Below are 18,729 nucleotides of genomic sequence, written 5' to 3' on the forward strand. Positions count from 1 at the left end.
ACCACAGCCTTCCCAGAACACCTGGGGCTTGCTTGTGCCTGAGTGGAGTCAATGTCGCGTTTTAACCTTGACTGACATTGCCTTGATCTGTGGCATCTATTTCTATTTCTCCTTCCTATTTTGTCCTTGTTCTCTCACATCAAAACTCACATTCCCATAGATCTCAATTCCTTTTGAGGCAATCAAAATATGTGATTAAAGTGATTCACGGTGCGGGGGGGGGGGTGGACCAACAAGATTTTACCCTAATAGGGATTACTGGTCACAAAGGGGGCTTGGTAACCAAAATGAAGCGCTCATGGGTAAAATGTGTTTGGAGATCTTCCATCCTGTCTCTAGAAGAGTGACAGCTAATTTTAAATGTCTTCCTGTTACCCTGCCTTCCTGTCCCCTACATCCCGAGTACCTACCATAAACCTGCCATATAAGCACCCTCCATTTGCCATTTAATAATTCTGGGTCAGTTCCCTGCAGGTGACCTAGTCAAGGGCTTGATGGTTAGTTCTGAGAAGACACTATTCATTCAACACCTTCCACATTTAAATACTCCAAATTCATCCACTGATAAATGATGTAGAAAAAGCCAGGATAAAAAAAAGCCACTACAACCAAAGCAGATGCTGTCTGTCGTATGACTCGACCCCTGACTTTGCTGAGTGATTCGAAACTTCAGTGAAAAGTAACTGAAGACAACGGTGTCCATGATGAAGGGAACGAAAGCTGCTACCCTTCCTAGAGAAATCATTTTAAAAGGAGTGGGAAAAGGAGAAGAAAAAGAAGGAAGGAAGAAAACTGGGTCGACACTTGGCATTTACTTGAAGAAGAGCCAGCAGATGTACGTGCAGAGACAGTTTCACAGCACAGAGGGAAGGCATCGATCAGAAGGCTTCCTTGGCGCAATTAAATTTCTTTGGTGGCAGCCTCGGCTGGGAAGGCAAGGCACAAAAGTTGTGTTCAGGGTTCTGAGGGCCAAGAGGTGGTGTCTGTGAACTTACAGGGATTGATCGGCTCAGGAATCTCGCTGAGGAAGAAGAAAGGCCGGTGTAGGAGGGCCGCAGGGCGGTGGCGTGATCCTCGGTCTTGGCGCTGTGAGGGCCTGGCTGACTGTTCAGGGCACTCCCACTGCTGCTGTTGCTTCTGCTGTACTGGTTGTTGTTGAGCTCAGGGTAATTTCTGGCAGGCAGCTGGGAGCTGCCATTCAAGAGGCTGGTGAACGGGTTGCCTACGAAACCCACCTTGGAGGGTGAGGCAGTCTTTTTGTTCTCTGGATCGTCTGCTGCAGCGTTCAAGTTCCCTAGAGAACTGGCTAGCCGGGAGTTCATGGAAAAGCTGAACGAAAAACACAGGTGGGGCGGGGGGGGAACATAGACAGCCATGTATACTCACACAGGGTTCACGTTTCTAAAACACATGATTACGACATTAGGGGAATGGGATGAAGACAGTTCTGATCAACGCAAATGGTGACAGAATTGCTCTTGGTGATATTATAATATGTGGCCTTTAGTTATACATGGTAAGTTCCTCTGTCAAAAGTAGTTAAGACTCAAGAAGCTGGCTAAAACAGTTTGACCAGAGATCCTGAAATAGAATATGTGCGGGTTTCTACTTGCCCTGTGGCAGGAAGTAAATGAAAAGGACTATATAAGGGGAGAGTACAAACCAGACCTAAGTACAAGATTTAACTTCTATATATTCGATCATATGACTACATCAAACATCCCTACCCATTTTAGTTCGGCCCATACACATCAGGGGAGAAAATGACTATGTCGTATATTATTAGTCTGCGCCACTGAGCTCTGTTCCCTGGATCATGTTGGGCAAGCTCTGGAAAGGGATGCCGTACAGCATTCCCTCCATGGCCATGTCCCCACAATTCAAGACAGGAACAGAAGCCTAGAGGGTCGCAGTGCTTTTTGTGGTTTCTCCCCTTCCCCCAGTCCCCTCCTCTCACAAACTTCAGCCAAACCCATTGTCTGCTGCTGCCTTCCTTTACCTCCTGCCAGTGCCTCAGAAGGAGGAGAGAAAAATTACCTTCTTACACTGGTGCCTGAGGACAAAGAGCCTCTGTTTATCCTCTTGGCCATCACCGAAGGGGACAAAGCCACTTTTGAGGTCTTCAAAGGAGATGCAGATCCTTGTGGGGAAGAACTCAATCTTTGTGGAGAAAAATGGGCAAAGCGTCACACAAAAGCTGTGTTATCTTAATATTCACCAATAGACTAGGACAAGATAAACTAATAAACGTTAAAGAGATCATGGCAGGTCCTAGTAACAGTAGCCAACACGGCCGCAGCCCTCACTCTGTGCTGAGCGCTCATCTAAGAACCTGACGGGCATTAACTCAGCTTCTCCTCACAGCAACCCCACGAGGTAGCGAAGACTGCACTTGCAAGTGAGCAAATGGAGGCACAAAGGAAAAGCTCCTCGTCCAAAGTCACTCAGCGAGCGAGAGGCAAAGCTGGGATTCAAATCCAGGATCCAAAGTCCTGGGGGTGACTACCATCCTGCCATCCTTGATCACTTCCCTTCCTTGACACTGGCATTCATTCCTTCCAAGTCCTGAGATTCTACCTCTCTATATTTCAAATCTATCCTTACCTTTCCACTCTGCAACTGCCCTAGGAGAGGCCATCATTATTTCTTATCCTTGACACCTAGCAGCACCTTTTAATCTGGTCCCTTAAAACTCACATTCCGAATAGCCTCCAACAAAATCTAAAATATCTAATTATGTTGCTTCACTGTTTAAACCATCTAATTTGTCTTCAGTGCCCAGAAAGCCTAAACTTCTTGGCTTGGCTTTAAAACCCTCCAAAATCTGGCATTTGCCAATTCTCCACATTTTCCCACCAGACACCTCTTCTCCAGCTACAGAAAATGCCCTGAGATGCCTGGATAGACGGCGTCCACACCTCTGTCCAGTTTGCATACGCTATTTTTCCTGCCAAGGCATCTTCTCCTGTCCTTACCTCACCTCTACACACACCTTTTTCTTCCACCTCCATCTGACTCACTCCCATTGCTTATCCTTTAATGGTCCAATCAGCTGTTACCTCTTACAGCAAGCCTTCACTGAATTCCCAGGCGGGGTAAGCATCAAGTTTCATCATATATTCTCATAGTAAATCACAGCTCTTGTACCACATTTCATTGTCTAATATTGTCTACTTCCCTCGAAATTAGCTCCATTACGAGCAAAGAACTGCTTCTCATTTCAATTCCCAGACTAGCACAGTGCCAGACTCAGAGTAGGTGTTCAGGAAATATTTGCTGAGTGAACAAAAAGGGAAAAGTGACTCAAATCTGGACTACCAGGGCCCAGTCATGGTTTTAATACCAAATGTGTTTTGTCCTGGATAAATCTTTTGATGTAGCTGGACCCTGTTTTCCTATCTGCTATAGAAAAGCTGATTTACTTGTAGACTCTTTTCTTCATCATCTTCCCTCCAAACAGCAGCTTACAACATGGTTTGCCTCTAAATCAAGAACAGGAAAAGTTGTACAAGGAAGCAGCTCAAGCTTCTGGAGAAGTCTGGGCCATCTCAGAGCTGCCCTCACTAAACAACCCTAAAACCTAGAGCTGAATAAGAACAGAGCTGAGGAATGACTCAGCTTTTTTTCCCCATCTGTTGATGACAGTTTTGGGCAAACATTTCTACAGCCCTCACTAAGACCTACCCTTGATCCTGATATCACTTAGACCACCAGGGAGTGTTCAGGGAACATTTTTCCAGAGAAAAACACTAATGTTTCCTCCTCAAATGGAGAATAGGGGAGGAAATAAAACTAGAAAACAAAGGAAGGGAACAAATACATGCAAAAATAGGAGGAAAGAAGAATAACAGAAATGTTAAAAATTCAAGGCAAAATCTATCACTGGCTTGAAAGGCATGTTGCAGAGCCACTGTAGTTTATTAGAGATCCCACCATGCACTGGGCACACCAAGTACATTGGCATCATTCCCACAGCCATACGGCCCTGTAGACACCTCAGGAAAATAACATTTTTGCAGGGTGAGCATTAAATACAAAGCATATTGTAACAATCTAGAACAGAAAGGAAGGAATTTTAAAAGTGAAAAGCTGTGGGCAGTTTATTTCTATGGGCTTAAGGGTTGGGAAATGTATCTAAAGGGTAGCATTTGTTTATAAGCTACTGGAAATTCAACCTGGTTGACAGTACCTGGAAGGCTGGGACACTGCTCTTGGATGCCCTTTCATATCCTCCAACCTACAGAAACCAAAGACAAATGTTCACACAACACCAGGGTCACACATTTAAGCCAAGACCAAAAGTCACATCATCTGGAGTCAGACCAGCAAAATTATTAAACGGGCAAGAGGGATAAACCTTGCAAATGGATATTAGTATTTATTCACTTCATAAAATAAATCCTAGAATCAGCAGGAAATCTATTTTAGTCATTTTGTTTCCTCTTGAATTTCATTTACAGCAAAATGCTTTTTCATCAGAAGGTGGTATTGCATCTACTCAGGTTAAAAATGTTTGATCATGGTGCCATGATGCTTTTAAGAAAAACTAAATTCCAAAAAATGAGAATATTTCTGAGGATAAAAAGAAAAAGAAAAACACCATGTTGGAACGAACCTTCAAAAGTTTTGTGTAGTGAAGATTCTCTGGCTTCTTTCGCCTTTTTATTTGTCAAGTTACACCCCAACTTACCCTTTCCTCCCCCTATGATTTCTTAAAAATCAAACATAAATCTGCTTGAAGTTAATTTTAATCAATATGATGCAATTTCTTAGAGTTTCAAACAAAAAATGGTGAATAAAAAAAAAAAAATATTGGTGGGCTTCCCTGGTGGTGCAGTGGTTGAGAGTCCGCCTGCCGATGCAGGGGACGTGGGTTCGTGTCCCAGTCCGGGAAGATCCCACATGCCATGGAGTGGCTGGGCCCGTGAGCCATGGCCGCTGAGCCTGCGCGTCCGGAGACTGTGCTCCGCAACAGGAGAGGCCACAACAGTGAGAGGCCCACGTACCGCAAAAAAAAAAAAAAAAAATTGGTAATGTAAACTGATCTTGAAGAAACTTCCACTGACTTAGACAATATATATAGTGAAAAGAGCATGAACTTTGAACAGTGCTGGGTTTGAATAACAGCTAGGGAGTGATTTAACCTCTCTGACCTCAAGCAACCAACACAAATGTGGGTAATGGTGCACACCTTTTGTGTTAACTCGGTTAATCCTCATGTCCAAACTAGGCACCTAACAAGATTCCTGGCCCATAGCAGCTGCTCAGTAAATGGTACATTTCCTCAACTTCCTAGTGGTAGTTGGTGATTATTACTAAGTACCAAACTTGCTATCCCACCTTTCCATTTTACTATAGAAAACAATCACCTCAACTTTGAGCTATACGAACCTTCATTTTTCAGGGCAGGAAACCAGTACCCAAGGCACAGATAATGGTATGACCAGACCCAACCTGACTTAAGTGTTATAATCCTCCCAGATAATACATGAAACTAAATTCCCTGTGAGGAGTCTGTTTGACATTTATCACAGTAGCAAAACATCTCTCTTGCTATGCATTTCTCTCACTTAAAAATCAAAGGAAAGTAGCCACTTCTGGTTATATTCATTTGTGGACTTGCCATTCCTTATATTACAATAAAGAATCTTGATATTTACAGATTTTTGTACCTACACTGATTCTGAAGTCTTTTTTTTTCACTTAATCTGAATTATCAGAAGATTTCAAAGGTTGTGGTCAGAAGTTAAGTCCCATCAATTGATTCTGATGAGTAATTTCAGACCTCCAAACCAAGATGGTTTATAACTTTACAGGCAAGAATTGCTTATTCAATTCTCAAAAATAGAAAGTAAGGCTAAGGAGTTAGGATATAACAAAAGCTTGGCATACTATACTTATCTGCACACTCTAGATTAAATACAAATGCTTGGCACATCTCTGAGAATTCACCATAGGACAGGAAACCCATTCACAGGAGAAGAGTCCATTCCAAGTGGAATTTTGAAGAGTCCCAAAGACAACCAACTGCTTAGCAGTTTAAGGTGGAATTCCAGAGATTAAGATGCAGCAGCTGCTTTCAATAAGCTTCTAAAATTTAGCTACTCCCCGCAGTGATAAAATAATTTAAAAAATGACACAAAATAGTAATAAACCAAAAAATGAGAGGTAAACATAGTACTTGTAGAATGATATTCAAAAGAGAAGATTAAATATTCTATCCACAAATGGAGGTACAATATAAATTTAAAAGTTTCAAACAGATCTACCTAAATGCACACGATGGTGAGGAGCGTGGCTGTCTCTGACTTTTTAAGGCACGTAGTTTGTCTCCCTGGGTTATATTATTTTTCATTTCCACATCTTCATCCTCTTCTAAATTATTCTGGAAAAAAATTCATGTTCCACAGAAAGGTCATTACGAGTAGTTCTACTTTATATAGATTTCTTAACAGTTTATAGATTATCTCGGTATATGGATATGTTTTATACAGATTATCTTAAATAGTTTTAACGCACTATGAATTCAGCATTGGCCACATATATACTAAAGAACGCTGGACTAATCACCAATTAAATATACTGGTCGAATTCCAAATCAAAGAAGCATGGGTATGGATGTGGTAGAATTTATTAAAAGGAGCTCTGTTACAACGGACCACAACCATGGAGACGTTCTTGCAGACAAAATTATGCTTTTGAATATAGCTTAGACATAGGTTGGCTCAATAGATACAGTACAAATATTTTTCCAGTAGCTACCAGCACCCATCACTGCAAATTCCATAGCTTGTTTACATAAGTGAAAGATAAAACAATTTAGGATATCTATACAGTAACTTATTAACATCATTTAACACTATTAAAAGAACTCAAGATTTTTCCAAGCTTACTAGACTGGGAAAGTGTGTTTCCTGCTGAACCAAGTCTTATAGTTGGAAAAATATATATAAGTACCACACCAGGTCTTTTTTGCATACCAGGTCACATTTAATTCTCACAACCCAGGGAGCGGTGGTGGGGAGGGCACCATTACCCTTAATTTAAAGATGAAAAAAGAGGTGCTTGTGGAAGATAAGACTATTGCCTAAGCTCCCCTAAACTCTTCATGACAGAGCTATGATTTTAAAACTGATTTTGTCCTCAGATACAATGTTCTTTCTAAAATATATGCCACGGCACACTAACATTCCACCATAAAGATTGTATTTTTCCTCACCTGAAAATAAATCAAAAGGTTTGAATTTGCTAAGATCATTTCTAGCAGTAAGAGTCTCCTCTCTTCTTTAAAGCCAGAAGTCTTATTTGATGAAGAATGTACAAAAACGCACTTCCCTCAGTGACCTTTTAGTCATTTTTGACAGCCATTCCTGAATCAAAACACTTTTTTGTTCCTTGCCATCTATTTTGGGGTCCATGGATTCATCTGGGGCTCAGTAGGCATGTCCTGGGTAAAAAGACCACACCTCACCACTACAGCTCTGATTTAAAAAAAAATAAAAGACATACAAAATACACAGCTAATAGGAAAGAAAAAGAAATGAAGATGAACGCTTCCCAGAGGAGACAATCCCTTAGCTGAGTCTTAAAGAATGAGTACAAGTGAAGCAAGCCAAGCCAAGGTCACAGGAAGGGCCATGCCGGCAAAGAACTCCGATCTAACAGTCACAGGATCGTGGAACCCCAAAGTCAGGCGTTCTCTTAGAGTTATTAAGAGATGCCCACCTATAAAGTCCCGAGGAATCAATTATATCATTCATCTTTGTCCATACAATCCCAGTGGGGGGAAATCTACTACCACCCAAGGAAGCCTGTAGGAACAGAAATCAGGCACGCCTGAAGGCTAGGCTTGCAAGCAGGATAGTAACACCTGAGAAGCTGAGCTTAGCTTCATCTAGCACCCAACGTGCTGGGTTGGTCGCAGTTACGTGTGCCTGACAGAAGGACAAGCACATAGCCAAGAGGCTCCAAAATATGAGGGGGTCTCAAGAAGTATATAAGCCTTCATAAGGTTGGCAAGGAGAGCTTCTTGAAGGTCGGACCGGATCCACACCACAATCCGTTTCACTGTCTAATGAGTGCCTTAGTGAGAAAGCCAGGAAAGCATGTTTGTCTATTCAACTAGGAGGATCTTTGCGTTCTCAGCTCTAAAATGCCTTCAAAATTCTAAGGAAAAGTAATTCTCAACTTGAAATTGCAATATTCAACCTATCTGTCAAGTGTAAAAGTAGAATAAAAGTACAAAAATTTACCTCTCTGACAATCTTTCTGCGAAAACTATTATAGGATATGCTTCAAGAGAAGGAAAGAAGACAACATGAGATCCAGGAAAATTAGGGATCCAACTGAGAAGTGTGAAGAGAAGGCCTTGGGTCAGAACTCTATATTTGGGCTGTAGAACAATTAGTTCAGGTTGGAAGGCAGAAGTGTCTTCAGGAAAACAACGGACTTGGTAAGATTTTTTTGCTGTGTTGAGATTTTGAAAAAAATTTTAATTGCTTGGCACAATTTGGGGAGGAGGGGAGAGTAGCATTCTCTTTTCCCAGATATGTAGAAAACTACACGAATAATCCCAGATATGTAGAAAACTACACGAATAAAAAGAGCAAATAACTCTAGGGGGAAAAAAGGAGCTTCAACAAAGAAATCAGTCATAGTGGGCTACTAAGCTCAACAGTGAGCAATATTTGTAATAATGTATACGTTATTTGGGTTTAACCAAAAATTATAATATAGCTATATTGGGAAGCTAGGGGAAGTAGAGGTGATAGCAAGGTAGGAGAACTAATCCTATCTACCATAACCAGGAGGCAATAGAAAAATGTCCGAAATTGATAAGCTTTTAAAAGTAGCATTATAGCAAGATATTTAGGGCTTCCCTGGTGGCGCAGTGGTTGAGAGTCTGCCTGCCAATGCAGGGGACACGGGTTTGTGCCCCCGTCCGGGAAGATCCCACATGCCGCGGAGCGGCTAAGCCCGTGAGCCATGGCCGCTGAGCCTGCGAATCCAGAGCCTGTGCTCCGCAGCGGGAGAGGCCACAACAGTGAGAGGCCCGCATACCGCAAAAAAAGATATTTAGAAATTTGGCAGTTAATTTGCTTACACGTTTCTCCCGTTTGAGAATGGGTCTGGGGATACAGAAAGGTGGGATAGGGAACTGATTTTTTATTAGAATTCAATACTTTTGCTATTTCTAAAACTGCGGTCATATATTATTTTCTAAAATAAAAATTAATTTTAAAATATACAGTTAAAGAAAGTAACAGTATATTTATATTATAGTTACTTTACATGTGTTTATTTCTCCCACTTTATTGTAAATCTTAAAGGTGAAAAAATTTTAAATTATAATACATTTCAAACACGTAGAAAACAACAAAATGATGTAACAGCCAGCCACGTACCTAACTACCCAGAATTAATATATTTTTTCTTAAGCTCCTTAAGGAGTTTACTTAGGTACACTGGCTCTCAAAGAAAATGAAAACATTATATATTAAGTCCCAGCTCTCAACCTCTGGAGAAGGAAACCATGTCTTTTCCAAAGAAAAAATATATATATTTTACCATATAATACTTGTTTGTCATAGGTAACAACAAACTACAGAAAAGAGATAAAAAAAAATATTAAAGCCACCTACATACTTACCATCAAAGTAAAACACATTAGCATTCTGTCATATAGTCTTCCAGACTTTCCCCTGTGCTATCTATACATACCCCACCAACACATTTCTTCCTCTCAAAAGGAGGTTGAATTATACATGCTGCTTTGTAACCTACTTTTTCACTTAAATATACTACAGAAGTGTTTCAGGGTAAATTTTAAAAATCTTCTACATTATCATGTTTTATTGCTCCATAAAATTCCATTGTTGAGATGTATCAAATTTTATATATTTTGCCCTAAGTCAGGCTGTTTGCTGTCTTTCATCACTATAAACAGTTCCAACAAACATCCTTCTATAAACACATGGTTTCTGAGCACTGTCCTATTATTATTGCCTTAAGATAAATGCATAGAAGTGGAATTGCTAGATTAAAGTCTCCTGCTACATGTTATCAAACCGCCCTCCAGAAAGGCTACACCATTTTAAACTCCAACTAGCAATGTTTAAGAGCTTTTTAATCCCCAAACCCTTGCTAATACTGCATACATTTCTTTAATCTCATACAAGTTGATAGGCATAAATAGCATCTGTGTTTCTTTCATTCCTAGAGAAGTAGCACATTTTTTTATATTTACCAACCATAAGGGCCCCCATTTTGTTTTATTTGTGTACATGGAGTTTTCACATTGTTTTTTTTTATAAATTTATTTATTTTCTTTCTTTATTTTTGGGTGCATTGGGTCTTCATTGCCGTGCACGGGCTTTCTCTAGTTGAGGCAAGCAGGGGCTACTCTTCGTTGTGGTGCGCGGTCTTCTCATTGCGGTAGCTTCTCTTGTGGAGCACAGGCTCTCGGCATGTGGGCTCAGTAGTTGTGGCTCGTGGGCTCTAGAGCACAAGCTCAGTAGTTGTGGCACACGGGCTTACTTGCTCCACGGCATGTGGGATCTTCCCGGACCAGGGCTCAAACCCATGTCCCCTGCATTGGTAGGTGGATTCTTAACCACTGAGCCACCAGGGAAGCCGCACATTGATTTCTTAAGAGCTCTTTACATTAAAATAAAAAAAACTTTCATTTGAATGTGTTGTAAATATTTCCTCCCAGTTGATTAATGTGAGGAGAATAACTCAGAGAGATCAAGACTGGGGGCGGGGGGCACAGCAGTGGTCTGGTGAGAGAGGACAGATTGGATTAAGGTAGGAGAAACTGCCTGGAACTCAGGACCTGGGGAAGGAGGAGGGAGGGGAAAAGATCTGGACACACAGTACAGGTCTGAAGAATATCTGCTAAAATATAAATCATGGGTTTTTTTGTCTCAACCTATCTCCCTATATTTTATTTCTGTGGCTACTGTAAGAAGTTTTAGCCATTTTTAGGACTAAGAATATAAAATATATGAGTTATAAAATTCTTAGTAAATGATTAACAGCCTTCAAACTCTTGACAAAAATAGTTATATACAATGTTATTCAAAACACATTTAAATTACAAAATTAAGAAACAAAAAGCCCCACACACCTATGGTCAATTAACCTTTGACAAAGGAGGCAAGAATATACAATGGGAAAGAGACAGTCTCTTCAGCAAGTGGTGTTGGAAAAGTTGGATAGCCGCATGTAAATCAATGAACACACCCTCTCACCACACACAAAAATAAACTCAAAATGGCTTAAAGACTTAAACATAAGACAGGGCACCATAAAACTCCTAGAAAAGACCACAGGCAAAACATTCTCTGACAGAAATCATACCAATGTTTTCTTAGATCAGTCTCCCAAGGCAACAGAAATAAAAACAAAAATAAACAAGTGGGACCTAATCAAACTTACAAGCTTTTGCACAGCAAAGGAAACCATAAAAAGAAAAGACAACCTACAGAATGGGAGAAAACATTTGCAAATGATGAACCAACATGGGCTTAATTTCCAAAATACACAGCTCATACAACTCAACAACAAAAAAACAAACAACCCAATCGAAAAATGGGCAGAAGACCTAAATACACATTTCTCCAAAGAAGAAATACAGATGGCCAATAGGCACAGGAAAAGGTGCTCAACATCACTAATTATTAGAGAAATGCAAATCAAAACTACAATGAGGTTCCACCTCACACTGGTCAGAATGGCCATCATTAAAAAGTCTACAAATAACAAATGCTAGAGAGGATGTGGAGAAAAGGGAACCCTCCTACACTGTTGGTGGGAATGTAAGTTGGTGCAGCCACGGTGGAAAACAGTATGGAGGTTCCTCAGAAAACTAAAAATAGAATTACCATATGATCCAGCGAGCCCACTCCTGGGCATATATCAACAAAACTATAATTCAAAAAGATACATGCACCCCTATGTTCACAGTAGCACTATTCACAATAGCTAAGACATGGAAACAACCTAGATGTCCATCAACAGATGAATGAATAAAGAAAATGTGGTACATATATACAATGGAATACTACTCAGTCATAAAAAAAGAACAAAATAATGCCATTTGCAGCAACATGGATGCAACTAGAGCTTATCACACTAAATGAAGTCAGAAAGAGAAAGACAAATACCATATGATATCACTTATGTGTGGAATCTAAAATGTGACACAAATGAACCTATCTATGAAATAGAAACAGACTCACAGACATAGAGAACAGACTGGTGGTTGCCAAGTGAGAGGGGGTTGGGGAGGGATGGAATGGGAAGTTGGGGTTAGCAGATGCAAGCTTTTATATATAGAATGGATAAACAACGAGGTCCTACTGTATAGCACAGGGAACTATATTCAATATCCTATGATAAACCATAATAGAAAAGAATATTAAAAAAAGAATGTGTATATATATATATATATATATATAACTGAATCACTTTTCTGTACAGCAGAAATTAACACAACATTGTAAATCAACTATACTTCAATAAAAAATATTTTTATAAAAAGAAAAAAAACTATATAGAAGAGGACTTTGGTCTCCTGGGATCCTGAATAAGTCACGCAGACAGGAATATAACCAACCCCTGTATTTATTAGGGCACTTATAATATATACTAGGTCACAAGCGCCTGCGTGGGGAAAAGTATATTAGAAAATAGAGTTCCATTTGTCATGAGGCATAAATCAATCCCAAGAACTGGGGGACCGAGGGCAGTCTGAAGATGTTTCTCATCAGGTACTGTTATACCGCATTCTTTATACCAAATTCATTCCTCATGATGACTAACGATGAACAAAGTCACAAACGATAAATGCCGAGAATTTAACCCAGGCCTCCGTGTGCTCTTGGGCTCCAGCCCCTTTCCCCAGAGTCCCAGCGTAGCCCCCCTCTTGCTCTCAGCTACTCTGGAAGCAGCAGATCCCCTGAAACAAAGCCACACGATTGCTGGCAATGGTGAAGAAGCCTAGTTCAGGGAAGACCCTGATATCTTGGCTCCCCCAAGGACGGGGGTCTGTTCTCAGACACCCTGTCGCCCTCTGGAGGGTCTGAGCATCAGTGCGTTTTCTTCTGGATACAAGCCTGCCCTACATAAAGACAGGAAAATAGAGCCAACTAAAACACATAAAGAAGGAGAATTTTTAAAGATATTGTTATTTATAGGTGATGGTCTAGCTAAAGAACAAATAGCATAAAATATGAAGATGTATTTTATTCCACCAGTTGTTCTCTATATGCAGACAAGATGAAAACCAAAATCAAATAAATTAAATTGTGCCCACAGATTTCAGTTGGATAAATTACTGACCAACACATTAATAAATTTATTTACTAATGTTACCATTAATAAAATGGTAACAGAGAAAACTACTAGGGAGGCCATTGTGTATGCCATTAAGAAAAGATATTTTAGATGAAATATAGCACACTATGGAATAAAGATGGAAGAGTTATAATAGAAAAATGACATAAAAGGAGAGTTTGAAATAGAAACAAGTAAAAATAGAAGTCTAAGGACTGAAAGAAAAAGACAAAAATGGAATTTTTAGCAGATTTAAATGATTTGGCAAGGAAAAATGACTGGGTCATCTCTAAAATTCTTTTCATCTCTCAGATGTTAAACCTATGAGATGTAAAAGTTGGAGAAAGGCAAAGAGGTCACCTTCATAAATTGTTTCTGATCAATAAAAAGTTTGGATTTATCAGAGCTCCCCAAATTCGTCTCCTCTTCCTTTTCCCTGCCACTGGTTCAGACCTCGTCACCTGGACCACTGCCTCATGACCAACTCCCTGGCCTTCCAACCCCGGGCCACACACAGACACCAGCACCCCTTCCACAGCATAGCCAGGGTGAGCTCCTCAAAGGGTGAATCTGTGTACTGTCACTCCCCTTACTGATAGCCTCTGGTGGATTCCTGCGGCTTTCAGATTGGACCTGGAATGCCTTAGTGGGCCTAAGAGTGGAAAGAAAGGTGCTTAAAAGTAGGGCCTTAGAGATTTAATTTTTACTTCATAGATTTTTTTAAGGATGTACCCTGCTCATGGGCAAAGGATTTTATAAATCATGGTAACTCATGGCTAAACGTCAGCAGCACCTGTATCTAATTAATATCTCTAACTCAAGAGTACACACTGACTGGTGTGCTAATACTGGACTATCACCCTAGAGTAGGAAAAAGATAAAAGCAATTGCAGTTCCAGGAGAAATTTATGAGGACACATTGGCTAAGGTTATGTCCAAAATGACTGTATGCAATGCACTAGAGCCACAAAGAGGACCCAGTGGAGAGGCAGCATAGTACAGTGAGAGGCCTCAGGGTCAGAGGCCAACGCTGGAGCCAGAGTGCCTGGATTCAAATGACAACTCCACTCTGTACTTTGTGATCTTGGGCAGGCAGCTTAACTTCCTCTACCTCAGTTATGTCATCTGTGAAATGGACCTTGTAAAGGTGCCTATTTCATACAGCTCTTCTAGGGCCTAAAATTAATCCATGTAATAAAGTGCTTAGGACAGTGCCGGGCACATAGTAGGTGCCATTTAGGTGGTTGTTGTTGCCCCGTAAGCTCCTCATTTAACTCCTTATACATCTGGCACTTTAAATAAAGTGCATTCGATTCCATTTAAAGCCATTTTTTAATAACCCCAATACAGAATGGATCCTAAGGCCACTCAATGTCAAAATGAGCACTTATTGCTGGTACTATTTTATATTTGAGCATATGCTACCCTTGGATAGCTTGGATTATTACCAGTTTCATGTCTGTATTCTCGTTTGTTTTCTGTGAAACTGTCAGCCTTCACTCATTCAGGTAATATTTACGAAGGCCCTGTGGGCTAGGAATAGACTTATGATGAGGGCAGATAGAAGCCTCCATCCTTACAAAGCGTATTGCCCAGCAAGGAAGGCGAGGTAAGGACCATGGAGGAAAAGGACAGTGCAAGGCAGGGCCGTGAAGCAGGGAGCCCCCTCCAGACCCACAGGATGGGCTGTGTACATTTCATAGTTCCTAGCCCAGCACTGAAGACCAGGTTCAATAAAGGAAAAGCCTCTATTTTTAAAAGATTTCTCATAACTCTAAGTGGGCGAAGAGAATTCATTACAGCCACAACCTACTCCATTACTATGGCCTGAATCATTCTGGTTCGTACTTTTGATTATTTTCCTTTTACCCACCCCGTAAGCACTGAAAAACTATACATTCAAGCTCCCCAAATCAGGTAACTACAGAGCTTCCCAAGCTTCCTAATAACCAATCACAGGAAAATTCCTATAGGCATAGAAATCAAAAACTAATTTGCTATCTCTGCTTTTGACTTAAAAAAAAAAAAACTACCTCTAGAAGAACACTGGCTTTTTGCACTTTCTCTGTATATAAACTAAATAAATCCAGGATTTCCATGGGCTTCTATCCTGAACATTGGTATAGAACTTGAAACATTAAAACCCTTGCAGCATTCTTGACGTATTTTCCCAACTGGAATTCACAAGAATGATAAAGGAATCACTAACTCTGTTATACTCACTTGAGTAAACTAACTCCCCATATTCATGGAGACAGCACCAGATAAGCATAGCAATAAAAAGGCTCAGAATCAGAAGAGGTACTTGCACAAAGCATCACCTAACTATAAAGTCGTCCAAAACCCATAGATATGTCACTGTCTACAATCTTAACCACACCATCATTCTCTAGTATTTCTGAACTCTTTCATTTCTGTCCTCTAATTTCAAAAATAATAGCACTTCTGAATGAGAGCTAAGTAATTAATTTGGGGGGTGGGAAATAGGAACGAGGTAAAACAGCCAACATCTGAATATATGCTCATGTTTCAAACTGACTTATTTTAAATTTCAATCATATTGCATTCATCACCCTTCCAGTGATAAATAAATGTTAATCAGTCTCAAGTTCAACAAACTGGGATCTAAAAAAGTATGAGAATGAAATGTTCTAAATACCAGATGTTAATTTAATACAGATTATGATATAAAAAGCATTATGTTCCTGCAAGATAAATATATTTCTCAGATAGATGGATGGGTTTCATATGTGTCTCTTCAGAGGTCATAACTCAAAAGCCTTATTTACTTGAACTCAAACCTGGGGAGGAAATGCTGACCAGAGCAACAAAGTGTTCTTGTTTAGCTACATTATCTCATTAAAATGTCAGTCCAGATCCTTTTTGTTTGCTTTGAAAAGGCCAAACCATAACACAGAGACAAGAAAAGGTCTACAAGGGCTCTGAACATCAACACGACCTTGGCTAATAAGATTTATGCTTGGTCTGGACAGATGACTCAAACCAGTAAACTTAGCCACTTCATCAGTGGCTGTCCTGCAGAACATACCACAGGGTTGAAAACTCAGTTCCTCCAGCAGTCCCCATCCTTCCTCTTGAAGAAAACACTCCCTATCTCCGAGCACTCTTGTTATCTTTCCTGGTGAAAAAAAATCTGTTTGGGATGCCAATTGTTGACCTAACAGAGCTATGATGCATTCTTTCCATCCTTGAGGGCTAAGCTTGTTCAAGGTCCTTGTCCATGTCTAATGGGTCACTGCCTAATTGAATGTAAACCTACACTTGCTACTTAAATATTTTAATAGCTTTTTTGCCCCTTTAGTGACATAAAAATATAAATATAAACTAGGTGCTTAGCTTCACCTCACGCATATTGTGGTAGACCAGAGCTAAACTAGGAGTCAGAATACCAGCTCTTAAGGTGGCCCCACTACTTGAAAACACTGCAAACTTGGGCAAGTAAAAAATTTTGTGCGACCCGGGTTTCTGATCCACATAAGAGAGGAAACTAGAACAAATTATTTCAAGGTTGCTTCTACCTCCAAAAATGCCCATGATCTTAATTCTTAGTGAATCACTGTCATTTTTATTGAGGTAGCAAGTATAATAGAAAAAAATATGGGTTTGAAATCAGATAGACCTGGACTGAATCATGTTTCTGACACTGAGAACTTCTCTAATATTCAATTTCCTTATTATAAAATAGAGATAATATTGACTAACTCACCAGGTAGTTATGGAGATTAAATCAGACGATGTATGTCAATTGTTTAAAGTGGTTTGTTTATAATGGAGTCTCAATTTAAAAAAAAAAAAAAGTTGCCCCTGATTATGTTTTCAACTCTGGACTTACTTTAGAAATCATGAATTTGAGGCTTCAATGTACCACTTGTGGTATATAATATCCAACTGTCCCATTAAGATTTTTCTTGTTGATATCTATTTCCATTTTAAAAGAGAAAGTTTGCTTTTCTATTTCTTTTTTGTAAGTATTTTCCAAACCAGAGTAGACTCCTTTATAATTGTACTCTTTAAATTACAGCTTTTTTCTTTTTAAGGATAATTGCTTTCTTTGCTTTTATTATTGCTTTATAGGTGTTGACTCCATGCCTAAAAATTTAGTACTGCAGCATTCAGAGAAGAGATGTGGCTATGTTATATGTGTTCAATTGGGAAACAAAGAAATGCAGAACGTTAGTCTTAAGGAGACACGAAAATCTTCCTGGAAAAAACTCACCTCTCCAAATCTCTCCACGTTTTGTATTTTAGATAAGTTTCCACCAATAGACATATCATCCAAGCTAGAAAGAATTTTATTAATACTTCCTTCACTGGATGGTCTATTTTTCAGTTTGGATCGGAAAATGTCTCCTTGGACCCACAACGATGCCTGTTTCCTGTATAAAGGAGAAAAAAACAAAATAATCTTTGAAATAAATGAGTATCACCTCCTCAAAAGTATATCTTATAGACAAAAAGATTAGCAGATAGACATTTGCAGATCAGACTAGAAAGATTATGAAGTCTTAAAGAAAAATAAAGTCATTTTCTGAATGCCAAAATAAATTATTTAAAGTTGTACAGATGAACTGGTTTGCAGGGCAGAAATTGAGACACAGATGTAGAGAACAACCAAGGCGGGAAAGCCGCAGGGGGGTGGGGATGGTGGTGTGCTGAATTGGGCGATTGGGATTATAAAATGGATAACTAATAAGAACCTGCTGTATAAGAAAATAAAATAAAATTCAAAAAATAAATAAATAAAGTTATATATTAAATACAAAACCCTTCTTCCAATATATGTCTATATAGCCCTACATAGGTTGACTATTAAGGTTCCCAGTGCTTAAGACAAATTCCACAGCCATAAAGACAGTGAGCCAATTTGTCTTTTAAACATGAATTTGAAATCTGTAATATAGTTCTCAAATAGCAATTTGATACATCTGTAAAAATAGCTGGAGTGAAATGGACTCAAAGATGTAGGTGAATAAACTTAAGTTAGATGGAGATAGTACCTTAAAAAAGTACCAAACACCTAATTGTATGTGGTATCATGAAAAGCCATGAACATATAACTTTACAAACCCACTCTTATAACCTAAAAATAACGTTTATAGCCTCAATTAGATGATCCTTTTGGAAAAAGAAAATGTATTTGACGTTCATCTATAAGCTTTCCTTTATTCAAACGACATATTTACAACTGTTTTCAAGGTTATAAGAAAAGAACTTAAATGTGTAAGTAAAATGACAATCTGGGGCTACTATTTTTATTGATCGAGTCACCTTCATGTATTTCTTTTAAGATAAATTACCCCACAGAACAGTTTTTGTTCTGTACTATACCATACTGTACAGATTAGAATTCAACCAAAAACAGTATTGTTC

The 18,729-nt window shown here is 39.4% G+C and overlaps 1 protein-coding gene across 6 annotated transcripts in view; it reads right to left on the reverse strand.

Annotated features, from left to right (window-relative positions):
- Positions 1–18,729, reverse strand: part of CDC14A (cell division cycle 14A) — a 181,312-nt gene that overhangs the window by 16,741 nt on the left and 145,842 nt on the right. For 4 of the 6 annotated variants that reach the window (XM_060142449.1, XM_060142451.1, XM_060142452.1 and 1 more), the window contains 5 exons: positions 17,576–17,735; positions 6,270–6,385; positions 4,190–4,237; positions 2,038–2,160; positions 879–1,329 (listed from right to left, as the gene is read on the reverse strand). In XM_060142449.1, coding sequence (XP_059998432.1) covers positions 879–1,329; positions 2,038–2,160; positions 4,190–4,237; positions 6,270–6,385; positions 17,576–17,735 — 898 coding nt within the window. Of the gene's footprint in view, positions 1–878; positions 1,330–2,037; positions 2,161–4,189; positions 4,238–6,269; positions 6,386–12,721; positions 13,124–17,575; positions 17,736–18,729 lie in introns of those variants that run through there. The other 2 variants (XM_060142450.1, XM_060142453.1) reach the window with 2 other exon arrangements.

This window comes from Lagenorhynchus albirostris, chromosome 2 (genome assembly GCF_949774975.1).
Source record: "Lagenorhynchus albirostris chromosome 2, mLagAlb1.1, whole genome shotgun sequence".
Lineage (NCBI taxonomy): Eukaryota > Metazoa > Chordata > Mammalia > Artiodactyla > Delphinidae > Lagenorhynchus > Lagenorhynchus albirostris.